This window comes from Drosophila grimshawi, unplaced genomic scaffold, assembly GCF_018153295.1.
Source record: "Drosophila grimshawi isolate 15287-2541.00 unplaced genomic scaffold, ASM1815329v1 contig_1377, whole genome shotgun sequence".
Taxonomy (NCBI): domain Eukaryota; kingdom Metazoa; phylum Arthropoda; class Insecta; order Diptera; family Drosophilidae; genus Drosophila; species Drosophila grimshawi.
In genome coordinates this window covers 16,359,349-16,374,647 of record NW_025062900.1, presented here as the reverse complement: position 1 = coordinate 16,374,647, position 15,299 = coordinate 16,359,349, and the positions used below count along the sequence as shown (strand labels likewise).

At 43.9% G+C, this 15,299-nt stretch overlaps 3 protein-coding genes across 3 annotated transcripts; all 3 read left to right on the top strand.

Annotated features, from left to right (window-relative positions):
* The first annotated feature begins 2,474 nt into the window (after positions 1-2,474).
* Positions 2,475-6,166, top strand: LOC6562642 (zinc finger protein 79). The gene is made up of 2 exons (XM_001987944.1): positions 2,475-3,383; positions 5,336-6,166. The coding sequence occupies exons 1-2, from the start codon at positions 2,475-2,477 to the stop codon at positions 6,164-6,166; spliced, it is 1,740 nt and encodes a 579-aa protein (XP_001987980.1).
* Positions 6,167-6,739: 573 nt separating this feature from the next.
* Positions 6,740-7,332, top strand: LOC6561819 (V-type proton ATPase 16 kDa proteolipid subunit). The gene has a single exon (XM_001987945.2). The coding sequence runs from the start codon at positions 6,779-6,781 to the stop codon at positions 7,298-7,300; it is 522 nt and encodes a 173-aa protein (XP_001987981.1). The 5' UTR covers positions 6,740-6,778; the 3' UTR covers positions 7,301-7,332.
* A 283-nt stretch (positions 7,333-7,615) lies between these two features.
* LOC6561723 (protein shuttle craft) lies at positions 7,616-12,134 on the top strand. The gene is made up of 5 exons (XM_001987946.3): positions 7,616-7,734; positions 7,819-8,327; positions 8,692-11,078; positions 11,290-11,641; positions 11,705-12,134. Exons 2-5 carry the CDS (start codon positions 7,995-7,997, stop codon positions 11,804-11,806), a joined length of 3,174 nt encoding a protein of 1,057 aa, XP_001987982.1. The 5' UTR covers positions 7,616-7,734; positions 7,819-7,994; the 3' UTR covers positions 11,807-12,134.
* Positions 12,135-15,299: the final 3,165 nt, after the last annotated feature.

The following is a 15,299-nucleotide window of genomic DNA, read 5'->3' as shown; positions in this document are numbered from 1 at the left end:
TAAGGCAGACACACACACACTCACACACACACTCGCACGCACACTCGCACACACGAAAAGAAATAAGCATCTGAGATAGGTATCAGCTTACATTGGAGCCCCGTTTGAGGCAACCCTCCCCTTTCCGTTAACCCCCCCGAAATGACGGTAGTGAGCAGCTGGGAATTTGTCAAAATGTCAACGGGTGAAACAGTTTGTTGTCTTGTCTCTGTGTGTGTTGGGGCGACTCCAGACTCCATCCTCCATACTCCATACTCCAGGCTCGGCCGGCTTCAGGCTCGGAACGAGCCACGTAGCTTTTGTAAAACAAACCATTAGCAGCTAATAAACATTAGTCATGCGACCAAAAAATACAACAACTGGAGAACCTTGGCTTGGGTCGTCTCGATGATTTAGTGAGTGTAATTAAAATTTAAAGTTTCTTTCGCTCGCATATGTAAATGATCATCATTGTGTGTGCGGAATTCCACGAAATAAATGAACAAGTTTTCGTTTCATTCTCTGCACTCGCCTCTCGCGTGGAAGCACATAGTTTTCGTTTAGATAATTATAATTTATGCAGATCAGGGCACTCACTCACGCTTGTCGACAGCACAATCCCATCCATCAGTCTAGGATCGCCTCAGATCGGTTAACGTTCAACTGCCACCGTTGGTCACCGATTTGGATCGCTTTGTAAGTGAGCCCAGACAAATCGTGTACGAGATCTGCTTCCATTCGATGGAAGACCTGCTAGCTCTACTCTAATTGGATGCTCTGCAATTGGCTGCTCTTCCTCGCTCTCTCTCACCCTCTCTCTCTCTCTCGCTGTAAATGTACACCACTTCATTTACATTTATACATACAAATATATCGAGCGGTTCCTTGAATTTTGTTTGTATGTCCTTAAGATTTATGTGCCTTTCGTTTCATACAAATCAAGTTGGGCGTTTTGTTTTGCAAATTTTTATGGGCGCTACTGATGCTATGCAGACCGATGCTAAGCTGGATATATGTATATATATATATATATATTATATATATGGACTGCAGCCTGTTGAGTAACTTGCAACAGTTGCCTAAATAGTTGCCGGACTTAAACAAAAGCAAGGTGAAAATGTGACAATTAATTCTCAAGTAGTTGGTTCAGAAAAATTATCTTTTATTCCATAGCAAGATCAGTCCGATAACGGTCATGTTGAATATATACATATATTCTGAATTTCATTAAATTATAAAGAAAAATCTGAACTTTGATAATAAACGAGTTCCTTCTTATTTTTATATTATTATTCATCTATTCATGATTTCGGCAGAAGTTGCAAATAGATGGATGAAGAAGACTCTCCGGAATACTTCTTCTGCTTCTGACGAGCACTAGCCTGTAAGAGATTAAGTACCCTGGGAAGATCCTTTCTAGCCAATCTATCAAATCTAGGATTATGAGAAATTTATTAAAGCTTCGGGTTGGAATCAATTTGAATCTCGTTGTTTTGCACCTAGAGTTAGGTAAATGAATTAGTTCAGTTCTGGCCTAAGTGAGCTGACTTTATTGGCCAACAATCGTCGAAGCTAACCAAACCAAACATCTAGGAAATTCTTGAGGTAACATTCTACAGTCTATCCAAAACTATAAATTTCAAATCTTAGTTACGATTAGTCTAACCTGAACTGCCACGCACAGTAGCTCCTGCTGGGGCCATTACATAAGCCTGGACAACTGATTATGTCATTGTTGCCTAGTTCTCTGTGCCTCTACCTCCTCCCATTCCCTGCTTCCCTACTCTCTCACTCCCTTAACAAGCCCATAATGAGCTGAGCTACAGGCAAGCGCCTTTAAGGGGGTCCAGGTGATATGGATGTGCTTAAGCGTAAGATTCACACATGCCCAACACAATAACAACAAACAACAAACAACGAACAACAACAACAGCTTGAAGAATAAAAGAAGAAATACATTTTGAAAATTTAACGATGCGCACATTTTATTACCGCAATTAATTACAAAAACAACGCACACAAAGAAATCTCCCCAAGTTGCTGGAATCTGAGTTAGAGCAAGATACACTCAGAGAGAAAGACAGTCGGGGCAGAGAGAGCGAGAGAGAGAGAGAGATGGGAAGAGAGAATGAGCCAAGATGTTTGCTGATAAACGTTATGATAGATGTGACTAGTTAAATGCTACTACTACCAAATAGTTCTCCTGGCCAGCAGGTTCGCTCGTAATTGGAGGCGCGACTCTGACAGCCAGGGCGGCTTAATTGGCTCCGCATCCCTGCAGAGAGCGAGCAAGAGTCTCTCTCACGAGAGAGAAAGAGAGAGAGAGAGAAGTGCTGAGATCGCAGCTCGAAAAAAACCCGTTTCTTGACCAATTAAATGCTGTAGCTAAACTGTTGGCCGAAAGACGTTGTGGGCCGTTGGCAGCACTTGTTGGCTCACATTTCGTGTTTCGACGCGCAACGCGACAGTTGTCCACACAAACAACAGTTAGGTCTATGAGCAACGCACCCGCAACGCACACCACAACAACAGCACGAAGAAGAAGCAGCAGTGGCATGGGCTTTAAGCATGCGATGCTGCAACGCAGCTACGATCTCGCCGCATCTCCTGCCCCAGCAGAGGCGCCTCAGCAAGTTACGGATTTTAGCATCAGCCGCATCCTTGGCAACGTTGGCAAGGATACTCCAGCGAAGAAGAAGACAGCAGCGAGTGCTGCAGCTGGCAACATTCTCGATCTCTCGAAGAGCAGTCAACAGCAGCCTCAGGCAGTGCAGTCCTTTCAAAATGCAACGGCAAGCTATGGCTATGCCATGTTGCCACCGGATTTGCTGGCCATGGCCAGTGCAACCAAATTCTATGCACAGTTCTTTCCACACTTGCTGCCTGCCTATGCGGCAGCAGCAGCTGCCGCCGGCTTCACAACGCCACCCACATCGCCCTATCAGCAACACCAACAGCAGCAGCAACACCAGCAGCATCACCATCAGCAGCAGAAGCGTTACTTTGCCCCCTATGTGATCAACGGACAAAGTTCGACACGGGCCAAACCGAGTGCACCCAGTGTCTGCACCCGTGCGGATTGCGTGGAATGCCTGGACTACTATAGGCAATTTGGAGCGGGCTACAAGCCGACGCCATTGATTTCGCCGGCGGCTTCTTCGGTCAGCAGTGCGAGCAGTTCGAGGCTCGGCCGGGCAGACAGCAGCACCACCAACATCTCATTCACCACGGTGACCAATCTGAATCTGAGCACGACAGCAACAACAACAATGACATCAGCAACAACAACACCAGCACTACCCAATTTAGTTGCCAACAACAACAACAACACAACGACGGCTGAGGAGATCAGCTACAAGTGTCACATCTGCGACAAGGTCTTTGGATGCTCCGAAACACTGCAGGTGAGTTGAAAGGCGTTGAGTTGAAAGGTGTTGGCAAGTGAAGCACTTCAGGTGTGATCGAGAGATGGAATAGATATCTGCAGACAAGGGTGCAGCGTAAGGGGTCCTTCTCCATCTTTTAGGGGAAAGGTGTAAGAAAATCGGATGTATAAGACTTAACTTCAGATGAGATATCCCAAAGACCTAACGGACTTTCTATGTTATATAATTATATGGTTAGAATTGAGAAATACAAAAAGTCATCTATACATATGAATTTAGATCCTTAAATTGTAGACCAAAGGACACCAAAAGAGAAGAAAGAAATTTACAAATCACAATTTAATATGATACGAAGATAAGAAAATGATATATGATATAAGCAGACTGATTGTTAAAATGGAAGCTATATGATATATTATTTTATTATTATATATTTCAGTCTGTTTTGGTTTCTTATTTATTATTAAATTGGTAGCATAGGCTGTAAATAAGCCTACATTATTGTAACGAAAGCTTCAAAAGTAAAAGATTTGTTGGTCTACAAACAGAGAATAATGAACAAATTGATCTAGTCGTCCTGACCAATGACTAAAATATGTTTGTAGTTGACAAATCACTCAATTAAGATCAGAAAGTTCATTCAGATACATGAGTTAACAAACTCATAAGAAATTAAATTGGAAATACCTCAAATTCATTGTGATTTAATTGAGTAGAGCATCTTGAAAATACTCTTCAAACTGATCTACACAAATACGCTTGAATTATTCAAATTTTATTAAAAATATTTAAAAAATTTTCTATATCAGATTTGCACAGAAAAAAACATAAGAAAAAACCGCTCACTTATAAATTTTTAGCCGAACACAATGACTTAAAAAAATAAATGAAAGTTGCTCAAAATCGTTTAACAATATATTTAGTTAACATAACATAACAATTACTATTTAAATACATGAAGTATTTAACTCTCAGTAAGGTAATTCGACCCTTATAGTGCCTTCAATGACAATAAATATGATACATATAGTCAAAGGCACTCGATAATCGGCAAAAGGCAGCTTTTTATTTCAAATATATTTAACAAGTTTCAATGCAAACATGTTTTTATTGTGGTCCAAAGCAAGGCATTTTATGGGCGGAGTCCAAAGTAAACAGGCGGAGCTTGAGTCACATAAACTCTTAAGAGACAGAATGAGGCAAAGAGAGAGAGAGAGAGAGAGAGAGAGAGAGACGGAAAGAGAGAGAAGGGGGCTTAGCTGCTTATGCAAATGCTGATAAGGTAGCCGAAGGTAGCTGAAGATCGTTAAAAATGGTGGCGCCCAAAACAGAAGCGAGATGAGAACTGGTTTTACGCATGGGTGCAGGCTGCCAGCCACAGAGAGCAACACGAACACAAACACACACACAAGTGTAGCATTAGAAAGAGAGCGCAGTTGAGAGCGCGGCTGTACAAAATGGCCGCCAGCCAATAGGCAGTCACAGTTTTCATCTCTTTCTTCCACTTAGCCAGAAGAGTAGACAATATTATCTTCATAAGGCTGTTTGGATCGGTAATCAGATACTGTATCTATTGGAAGCTGCAAATTAAAAGCTCTGCTGAATTAAAATACGTAAATGAAAACAATAAAAAGAAAAGATAAAATTTGAAATAATTAAGTTTATAACAATTGAAAAATAGTAATAAATAACATTGGATTTAGAAAAAATGCAATAATAAAGCATAATACGAATATTAAATTTTGAAGTAATACTTAATAATCGGTAATATTAGGAATCTTACATTTAATAACCTATGAAACCAATGAGAATATTGTAATTAAGATATGTACATTTTATAATTATCTCTTATTTAATTAAGCTAAGAAATCCCTTAGATAATAAACTTAGGCTTGCATCATTATGAAAATATCCATATAAATATAAATATAAATATCGCTTTCCTTTCGTCTTTCCCTATGTCCTTGCAGGCGCACGAGAAGACGCACAAATCGCCGCGCTACGAGTGCTCGGATTGTGGCAAAGGATTCTCGCAACTGCGCAACTATAAATATCATCTGTCTGTGCATCGTGGCACGAAGGAGTTTGCTGCCGAGTGTCCGGAGTGCGGCAAGACCTTCAACGATAAGGGCTATCTGAGCAGCCACATGAAGATCCATCGCAACCGAAAGGAGTACGAGTGTCCCTACTGTCCGAAGTCCTTCAATCAGCGTGTCGCCTTCAACATGCACGTACGCATCCACACGGGCGTCAAGCCGCACAAGTGTGCCGAATGCGGCAAGCGATTCTCCCGCAAGATGCTGCTTAAGCAGCACATGCGCACGCACAGCGGCGAGAAGCCGTATCAGTGCTCCGTTTGTGGCAAGTCCTTTGCGGATCGCAGCAATATGACGCTCCATCATCGGCTGCACTCGGGCATTAAGCCATTTAGCTGCCCGCTGTGCCCCAAGGCATTCACCAAGAAGCATCACCTGAAGACTCATCTCAATTATCACACTGGCTGCAAGCCGTACGTCTGTCCACATCCCAATTGCAATCAGGCCTTTACCCAGTCCAGCAATATGCGCACCCATGCCAAGAAGTGCCAATACCGACCGCTAGACGGCGCTCAGCCATTCCCGATGCCACACAAGCAGCAGCAGCTGCAGCAACCACAACAGCAGCAACAATCGCTGGCGTTGCCAACAGCTGCAAGTTTTGTTATGCCACCGGCAACATTTGCTCCTGTTGCAGCCGCAATCACTTTTCCGCCGGCCCAGCAAACGCTCCTCAGCAATTTGAGAACATTCCAAGCGATCTGAATGGGAGATCTGCCAGAGATTAACCTTACGGGGATTACAGAGGAGTGAGGTGCATGTCCAAGCATGAGTATTAAATGATGTACTAGAATTAACCCAACAGCTACTTTAAATCAAACACATATTTTTATAGACAACTTATTCAAAGTGAAGACGTTAACTAAGATCTTAAGCTAAGAATATATTATTATATTGAGTCCGTTTACTCTGTTTATTTAAAATTGTTATTCAGATGTTTTAAAAATATTTAAAATTAAAAATTAATATTCTTAATCCACGATTTTCCATCTACATTTTCAAACTCATATTCTTAATTAAGATTTTCCGTTCCATATAAAAACTGAATAATTCTTGAAACAAGATTTGCATTTTGGTTATTAGAATCAACTTTGTTTGTTAGTATATAATTTTGTGATTTAAAATAATAATAAATATATATATATATATCATGTTTCAATCAGATTTATCGAAAACGTAGCACACCCTGTACATAAATTGGAAATGTAGTCTATAAATATAAAGTTATCTTTGCATTTGTATGTGATTTAAGTTAAATAAAAGAAACATATTTACGAAAAAAAAAGATCTAATAAAATAATAATAATAGCAAATGCAATGACAGTTGAGAAGACCGGAAAGGACTCGCTGAAGAATGAAATCAATGAGCTCATCTATTTTCCAGCATACGGCCCATTCTACGGTGTTATGGGCGTGGTCGCCTCTATAGTGTTCTCTTCGATTGGCGCCGCTTATGGAACGGCTGTCTCCGGTACTGGGATAGCCGCAACTGCCGTGATGCGCCCGGAGCTCATCATGAAGTCGATTATACCCGTTGTCATGGCGGGCATCATTGCCATTTACGGACTGGTTGTGTCGGTGCTAATCGCTGGCATTTTGGACTCGGCCGAGACGTACTCGGTGATCAAGGGATATGTGCATCTAGCGGCCGGATTGTCGGTGGGTTTTTGTGGATTGGCATCCGGCTATGCGATCGGCATTGTGGGCGACGTCGGAGTTCGAAATACGGCTCAGCAGCCCCGACTGTTTATCGGCATGATTCTCATTCTTATATTTGCGGAGGTGCTGGGCCTATATGGCATGATTGTCGCCATCTATCTGTATACGAAGGATATTTAATTAATCAGAATACAATAAAAATGTTAATCCAATTACATTTGCATTTATTCAAAAAGCGCGCACATGGCTGTATTACATTGTTCTATTGAAAATATCGATAGGCACATAACCCATCGATAAAACGCTTACCACATAGTTTAATATGCAAGACTAATAGAATTTGACTCTGTTAACAGCCCATAACAGAGAGCTAACCACGCTAGCGGCCCACTCCACCAATTCATATATCTCACTCGCCAAGGTAAATAGACTTACTCCACACTTAACAGAGGATGACTCGTTACTTGCGTGATAATACCTGTGAAAGTTAACATTGCACGTCAGCAACACTCACACCACACATATAGCCGTCACATTCGCACACACGCGCTAAGTGTGCCGTGCAGTTGTTGTTTTTTTTCATTTTCGAGCGGGGACAAATTAACAAAATTCAGGTAATTATTATTTATTGTGAAATCCAAATATTGAATGTGACTAACGCATTCATCTCTGAAAATTCACATCGCATTCACTTGCAGGCGCACACACAACAAACACACGAAACAAATCGGATCAACTTTTCGCCAGCGTGGTAGGAACAGCTAAAAGAAAAGAAAAGAAACGAAAAGAAGAGGATAGAAGAGAAGAGAAGGGAAGAGAAGGGAAGAGAAACACGCTGCCAGACGCCGAGCAAAGCGCAAATCAAGCCTTTGCCATGGCCGAATATTGGCAACAGCAGCAACAACAACAGCAGCTACAACAGCAGCAGCAGCAGCCGCCAACGCAGCAACAGCAGCTAACAAATGGAGCAGCAGCTCATAATGACTCAGTCGCCGCTGCCTCTATCGCTGCCTCAGTCGCTGACTGCAATGGGCAGAGTAACAACAACAACAACTATGTTAACTTCAATCAGTTCATCACGCAGCATAATTTACACAGCTCCAATCTTGGCTACAGCAGCGGCGGCGTCGGCAGCGGCGGTGCCTTTGGCCTCACGCCCGCCAGCAGCAGCGGTAGCGCTGCCAACAACTCCAGCTTTGGCGTCGGCGTAAGTGAATCCCCTCATGATTTCTTTTAAATACCTTTGCAGTTTTTTAAAGTGGAAAATGATCAGTCAGAACAGACGTGTCCATATCAATATGTTCTCCTTAAAGTCAGTTTGGAAAAAGGGACTGTGAAAGTGTGTCAGTTTTTTTTTAAATAAATATTTTAAAATTTAACAATTCTGTGCAAGAGTTGCACGCAATTCCAATTATTTAATTAAAATACAAATAATTATCTAACCTATCCATAAAATAGTGGCATTTAAAAAATTATTAAGTAAAATATTAGAATTTTGGTCTGTCAAATTTCTGCAAGGATATTTAAATTAATTACATTTGAATTGTTTCTAATTACGCTTCATGTTGCAGCAATATGCGGCGCCTATTTTCGGCTACCAGAATGGCGATGGCGCTGGCCAAAATTGTCCCAATTTGTACTCAGCTTTTGGCAATAATCCATTTGCTGCGCCTGCTGCCGCCGGCGCCGCTTTCGATTTTAGCGCTTCCAAGCTGCAGGCGACGGCACCCGAATTTGTGCCCAACTTCGCCAAGCTCAGCCTGTCGACGAGCAAAACCAACAGCAGCAGCAGTAATAGCAATAATAATAATAATAGCAACAACAGCAACACTGCCACAACACAGCAGACGCCACATGAGGCAGCTAGCAGCAATGCTCAACGAGGCTTGGCGAAGCCGCTGGCTGGCGGCAATAATACTCGGCAGCAGCAGCGACGCCAGGACTATCGCGAAGATCGCCACGAGGATCGCTATGAACGTGGCAAGAAGCCGCAGAAGCAGCAGCGCTATGACAATCATCGCAGCAACAAAAGACGCGACGACTGGAATCGCAATCGTGATCGCATCAATGGCTATCCGCGCGCCGCTGACGAACTGGACACCAGCAACAGCAACGACAGTGCGCAGCCCTCGCCCGAGAAGCAACTGCCACACCAAGTCTCCCCTCGCCGAGCGCCCGACAATGAGAAGCTGTCGCAGCGGGAGAAGCTGATGCGTGACATCGAGCAACGTCGACTGGAGTGCTTAGTGTGCGTGGAGCAGATCAAGGCGCATCATGGCACATGGTCGTGCCAGAACTGCTATCATGTGCTGCATCTCAAGTGCACCATCACCTGGGCTAGCAGTTCCAAGTCGGCGGAGGGCTGGCGCTGTCCAGCCTGCCAGAATGTGCTGCAAGAGTTGCCGCGCGAATATCTCTGCTTCTGTGGCAAGCTGAAGAATCCGCCGCTCACACGTAACGAGCTGGCCCATACTTGCGGCGAACTCTGCTGTCGCGTTGAGGGCTGCAGTCATGCGTGCACCCTGCTCTGTCATCCGGGCCCGTGTCCGCCGTGCCAGGCGAACGTGTTGCGCAGCTGTGGCTGCGGACGCACTTCCAAGCTGATGCAGTGCGCCATGAAGCAGCAACTGCAGTGCGAGGCCACCTGCGACAAGCCACTCAACTGCGCCGAGCATCGTTGCCAGCAGTTGTGCCATGCGGGCAAATGTGAGCCGTGTGCGGAACAGGTGGAGCAACACTGCCACTGTGGCAAGCAGCAGCGCGAGGTGCTCTGCACCAAGGAGAGTCAGGATAGGCGCAGCTATTCGTGCAAGGAGTGCTGCGGCAAGCCGTTGCCCTGCGGCAATCACAAGTGCAAGGATTCGTGCCACGCCGGCGCCTGTCGTCCCTGCAAGCTGAGTCCGCAGCAGATCACCAGTTGCCCCTGTGGCAAGTTGGCAGTGCCTCCGACGCAGCGCAGCAGCTGTCTGGACCCGGTGCCGACGTGCGAGGGCGCGTGCAGCAAGACGCTGCGCTGTGGCAAGCCGGCGCATCCGCATCAGTGCGCCAGCAAATGCCATTTGGGGCAGTGTCCGCCGTGCCCCAAACAGACGGCCGTCAAATGCCGTTGCGGCCACATGGATCAGCTGATCAAGTGCCGCCAGCTATCGACCCGGGCGGATGATGCACGCTGCAAGCGCCGTTGCACGAAGAAACGCAGCTGTGGAAAGCACAAATGCAACGCGGAATGTTGCATCGACATCGACCATGCCTGCCCGCTGCCCTGCAACCGAACACTGAGCTGCGGCAAACACAAGTGCGATCAGCCCTGCCATCGGGGCAATTGTCCGCCCTGCTATCGCAGCAGCTTCGAGGAGCTCTACTGTGAGTGCGGCGCCGAAGTGATATATCCACCGGTGCCGTGTGGCACCAAACGGCCGCCCTGCAAACGGCCCTGTTCGCGCACCCACGGCTGCGAGCATGTGCCGCAGCACAGTTGCCATGCGGCGGCCAGCTGCCCGCCCTGCATGATGTTCACCACGAAGTGGTGCCACGGCAATCACGAGCAGCGCAAGACGATACCCTGCTCGCAGGCCAGCTTCAGCTGTGGCTTTCCCTGCGCCAAGCCGCTCGCGTGTGGCCGCCATAAATGCATACGGCCGTGCCACGAGGGCGAGTGTCCGCAGCCGGGCGAGCTGTGCCGTCAGAGCTGTACCAAGCCTCGTCTGTTGTGCGGCCACAAGTGTGCCGCTGTCTGCCACGATGGCGCCTGTCCAGAGACGCCGTGCAAGGAGCTCGTCGAGGTGCAGTGCGAGTGCGGCAATCGCAAGCAGAGCCGCAGCTGCCAGGAACTTGCCCGGGAGCACAGTCGCATTGCCACCGCCCAGCTGGCCTCCTCCATGGCGGAGATGTCGCGCGGCAATTACATGGAGCTCAGCGAAATACTTGCACCCACCAAAAACAACAAATCCAACAAAACGTAAGTTCACACATAAAATACATATATAATTGGCTATCAAAGGTTAGAAAAGACTAGAGAGATACCCTTTTATATATCGCTATATATATATATATATGTATATAGTCTTTGCTATTTTTTTAAAGCAAAAACAAAAATTTATTTGCAATTCAAATCGTGCCTGATGTATAATGTATATATATATACTGATAACCCACTCGTTCCATTACAGTTTGGACTGCAATGAGGAGTGTCGTCTGCTGGAGCGCAATCGCCGCTTGGCCATTGGACTGCAGTCTCGGAATCCGGAGTCGCAGCTGAAGTCGCTGACGAAGTACTCGGAATTCTTGCGCGGCTTTGCCAAACGCAATCCGGTACTAACCAAGAGCGTCTACGAAACGCTCAGCGATCTGGTCAAGCTGGCCAAGGAGAGCAAGCAAAAGTCGCGCAGTCACTCGTTCCCCACGATGAATCGCGAGAAGCGTCAAATGGTGCACGAGCTGTGCGAAGTGTTTGGCGTTGAGTCCGTCTCCTACGACAAGGAGCCCAATCGCAACGTGGTCGCCACCGCGCACAAGGAACGCGTAAGTAACACACAAGCAAGCCATTTAAAATAATTAATAGATTGTAATTAATTTTGTATTCAGTGCTGGTTGCCCGCCACTAGCGTCATGGATGTCCTGGCCCGCGAGTCCGGTCAGCGTCGCGTCCCGGTGCCCAGCAACAATGTCTGGGGAATCAAGAAGTAGCAGGAGCTGGTGCCCACAACAGTTAATCCGTTTATACTTGACAATACACGCAAGACACACATTTTGCAACGTTTAAGCAAAGAATTTCATTTTCTTTCTTTTAAAACGAGCCTGAAGGCACAACTGCATAGTTGGCGAAACGTTAAGAAATTGGCTGATGGATATACCAAAATGATTGTAAGCAGAACGGAATGCATAAACTAAAAATAATGAAAGAAAAATAGGAAAAAAAAACAAAACTGTTTCAACTGTTGTATGATGAATTTATGTAAAGCTGAATCCTTTGATTACGTTGCCTATACTGAATAATAAACAAGAAAGAAAGCAATGAAACACAAATATGTATTTTAAATGGATGTCCTTGTAGATTTGTTGGGAATCTTTAAATTCAAATTAAGTTTTTTTACAGGCTTTTATTATACTGGTTTTATACAAGCTTCAATTCGGGTGATCCTAGAGAAATTAAAATTGAACAAATTTATCAAATTTTAATAAATGATCTAAATTCAAAAATGTTCATATTTTGTTCAAGCTTCGCAAATTACTTTTATTTTATTATTATTATTATATATATTGCTTATTGCGCATATAATAATGATTATTTTATTAACCCTATGCAAAGCTGAGAAGCAGGCAGGAGCTTTAACTAATCGAAAATGGTTGTTAGTCCTTAAAGTTTTTTCTGCGTAAATCGTTATAACAGCATAATTTATCGAAAGTAACTAAAGTTTTAAGGACAATACATGTCTTTAAAAATGTTACTCAGATATTTTTATATTACTTTGTTTGTAAATTATGCAACACTGCTCAGTTAGCTGTGTCACGCACCATTTGAACCAATGCGTTGCTTGTCTTTTAATTGGTTGTGATATTAGATTAATGGCTTCCACAAGAAAGTGGGAACGAAATTTGCTAAAAATACATACATACATGTATATCATGGTTTTTAGCTGGGACACATACCATTAACATAACCGCAACGATGATTATTGTTGGGTTTTGGCTAATGCTCCTCATTCCACAAGCTTAATAATAAAATAAATAAAGCTAATGTAATACCAGATGAAAAATGGCATATCCCCTAAGTTGGCTGACTTCAGTTTTCAAATTTCAGGAATCTTAAGATATATTGCAGTTTTATAACTTAATTCATTCGAAAACATTCCAAAAGTAGTGGGAATTGTACAGTTTCTGGACATAGTGGGCTTACCTTACTCCTGTGTCCATTTGTTAATTGGAGTTTGGCAGGGCACTCTAGAAATCCCAGAGAACGGACTGCTTACTATTCCCAATTAGACTAGGCCAACTGGCTGCTTGCTGCTAAGTTCGTTTCGGGCGTTGAGCACGCTTCTAATTTGTTGCCATTGACGTAGCCGTTGCCGTTGCTGTTGCTGTTGCCATTTTCACGGCAAAACAATAAGCGCTGCCATGGGAATAATGCCGAAATAAAGATGAAATGTTACGACAGGGCCAAGTCAAAAGGCGGAGTCATCCAGTCGAAGCTCCACTCGCAGCAGCTTCTCGAACGCACTCACGCATACGGCAAATGTGGTGGTGGCAGCGATGTGGGCGGGGGAGGATGAGGCGTATATGAATATAGACCTGACATAATGAGCCGCCTATAAGTGAAATGACTGTCGGCGTCGTCGTATTCGTCTATGTCCCAGTCTCCATCTCCATCTTCATCGTCATCGCCATCGCCATCTCCATGTCCGTCTCCATCTCCATCTCAGTTGCCTTCTCTTAAGATGTGTGCGTAATTTGAATTTAGTCTGCCTGCGAGTTTATTAACAAACACAAAGGAGCACAGAAAAAAAATAATACACACACACGCACACACACAGTGATAATGAGGGGATTGGGGCAGAAGAAGACGATGGGAAAGACCTCTGAGCAGGTTTCAAGACATACAGTTCTTCAGTGAATTGAGCATTTTTGGGGAAGGGATGCAGTGGGGGGAGGCTGGTGCATAATGCCACAGAGATTAAATTGTGGTTGCCAGTCACTGGGGTGCTTTGAGGGGGTGGGAGAGCTGAGTATTAAAGGGCGGGCTTGGGGAGATTCGTTGTTCGAGTAGCGGCGAAAGAGTTCGTTTTGGGTCAGTTGTTCTGAGCACTCCAACGCAGGGGCATCTTTTGACGTGGGATGCAATTTTAATTACAAGTTGGCGTCAAGCAAATGAAATACGAGAACAAATCGAAAATATATATTTCTATATATATTTTGGTCTAAGTTACATACTCTTGGCAATTACTATATTATTTTCCATTATATAAAGAAGTTTAGACACTTTGACGAAGTCTGCCTGCTGTCATCTAAATTTCATTAAAAATAAACTAAACTATATATAAACGAAACTATATTATATGGTAGTCTGACTTTTAATAATTGTATTTTATTTTATTTTATTAATTGTTTTTATGCTGATTATGAACATATATTCTATATATCTAATTAAATGCAAACAAATAATGAAAACCAACTCAAAGTTGTTATACGATAAAAGTTGTTCTTATAAATATTTTGCCAAGTTAAGAAAATTAAAAATTAAACTTAATAAAGAACACACCAAACTAAATACCAACCACAAAATGTGGTTACAAATGCGCAAATGATTTTTTTGGAAAATGGGTAGGGGAATTAGTTGTTTCTTTTAAATGTTATATTTAGAGCATTTAGTTTTCGTGTCACTGCGTCACTTTCATCATTAAACTTCAGAGGCAAAAAAAAAGTCAAAGTTTTGACATTTAACTGATGCTACAGTCAGTAAGGAACTATATCCACACACATGTATGAGAAAGAGGATGAGTTTGGGGATGAGTCTGAGTATGAGGATGAGTATGAGTAAAGCATGTGTATTATGTATTTGTATACGGACGAGAGAGAGTATTACTGTTGAAATATTCATTAGGCCTGAGTGCAGCGTGCAGAAATTATGCCTGCGTGTCGTCCTGCGGCCAAGCCACAAATATGGTTACTACTGGCATACTGGGAAGTGTCCTGGGTAGCGGACGTGCGCCAGAAGCTAGCCAGAATACCGCAGAAATGTCGGGATGAGACGCATTCAATTTGCGCATTTGGCTTTTAAAAAATGCATTAAAGGCGCGTGCAGCAGGAAGTCGCTCAAATAGCAGGGCTAACGTGAATAACGTGCCCAAAAAGCAGCCAAAGACAGGCAGATAAACAGACAAGCACAAAACCAAAAAAAAATGAGAAGAAAAAATAAGAAAAAAGAAGTTGCGATGAAAGCGCGAAAATTACTTCCTAAATAGCCGCCTGACTGGCTGTCAAGACGCTGCCAAAATGGAGCAGGCAAAGAGTGAGAGATAGAGACAGATAGAGACAGATATATAGAGAGAGGGAGAGAGAGATGGAAGGGCAGAGAGCAGAGCGAAGCTCAATTCATGTTCTGGGCCCAATAAAGGCGACAGAGGCACACTAGCAGGAGCAGGAACAGGAGCAGGAGTCGTCGCAGCAGGACTGACAGCAAACA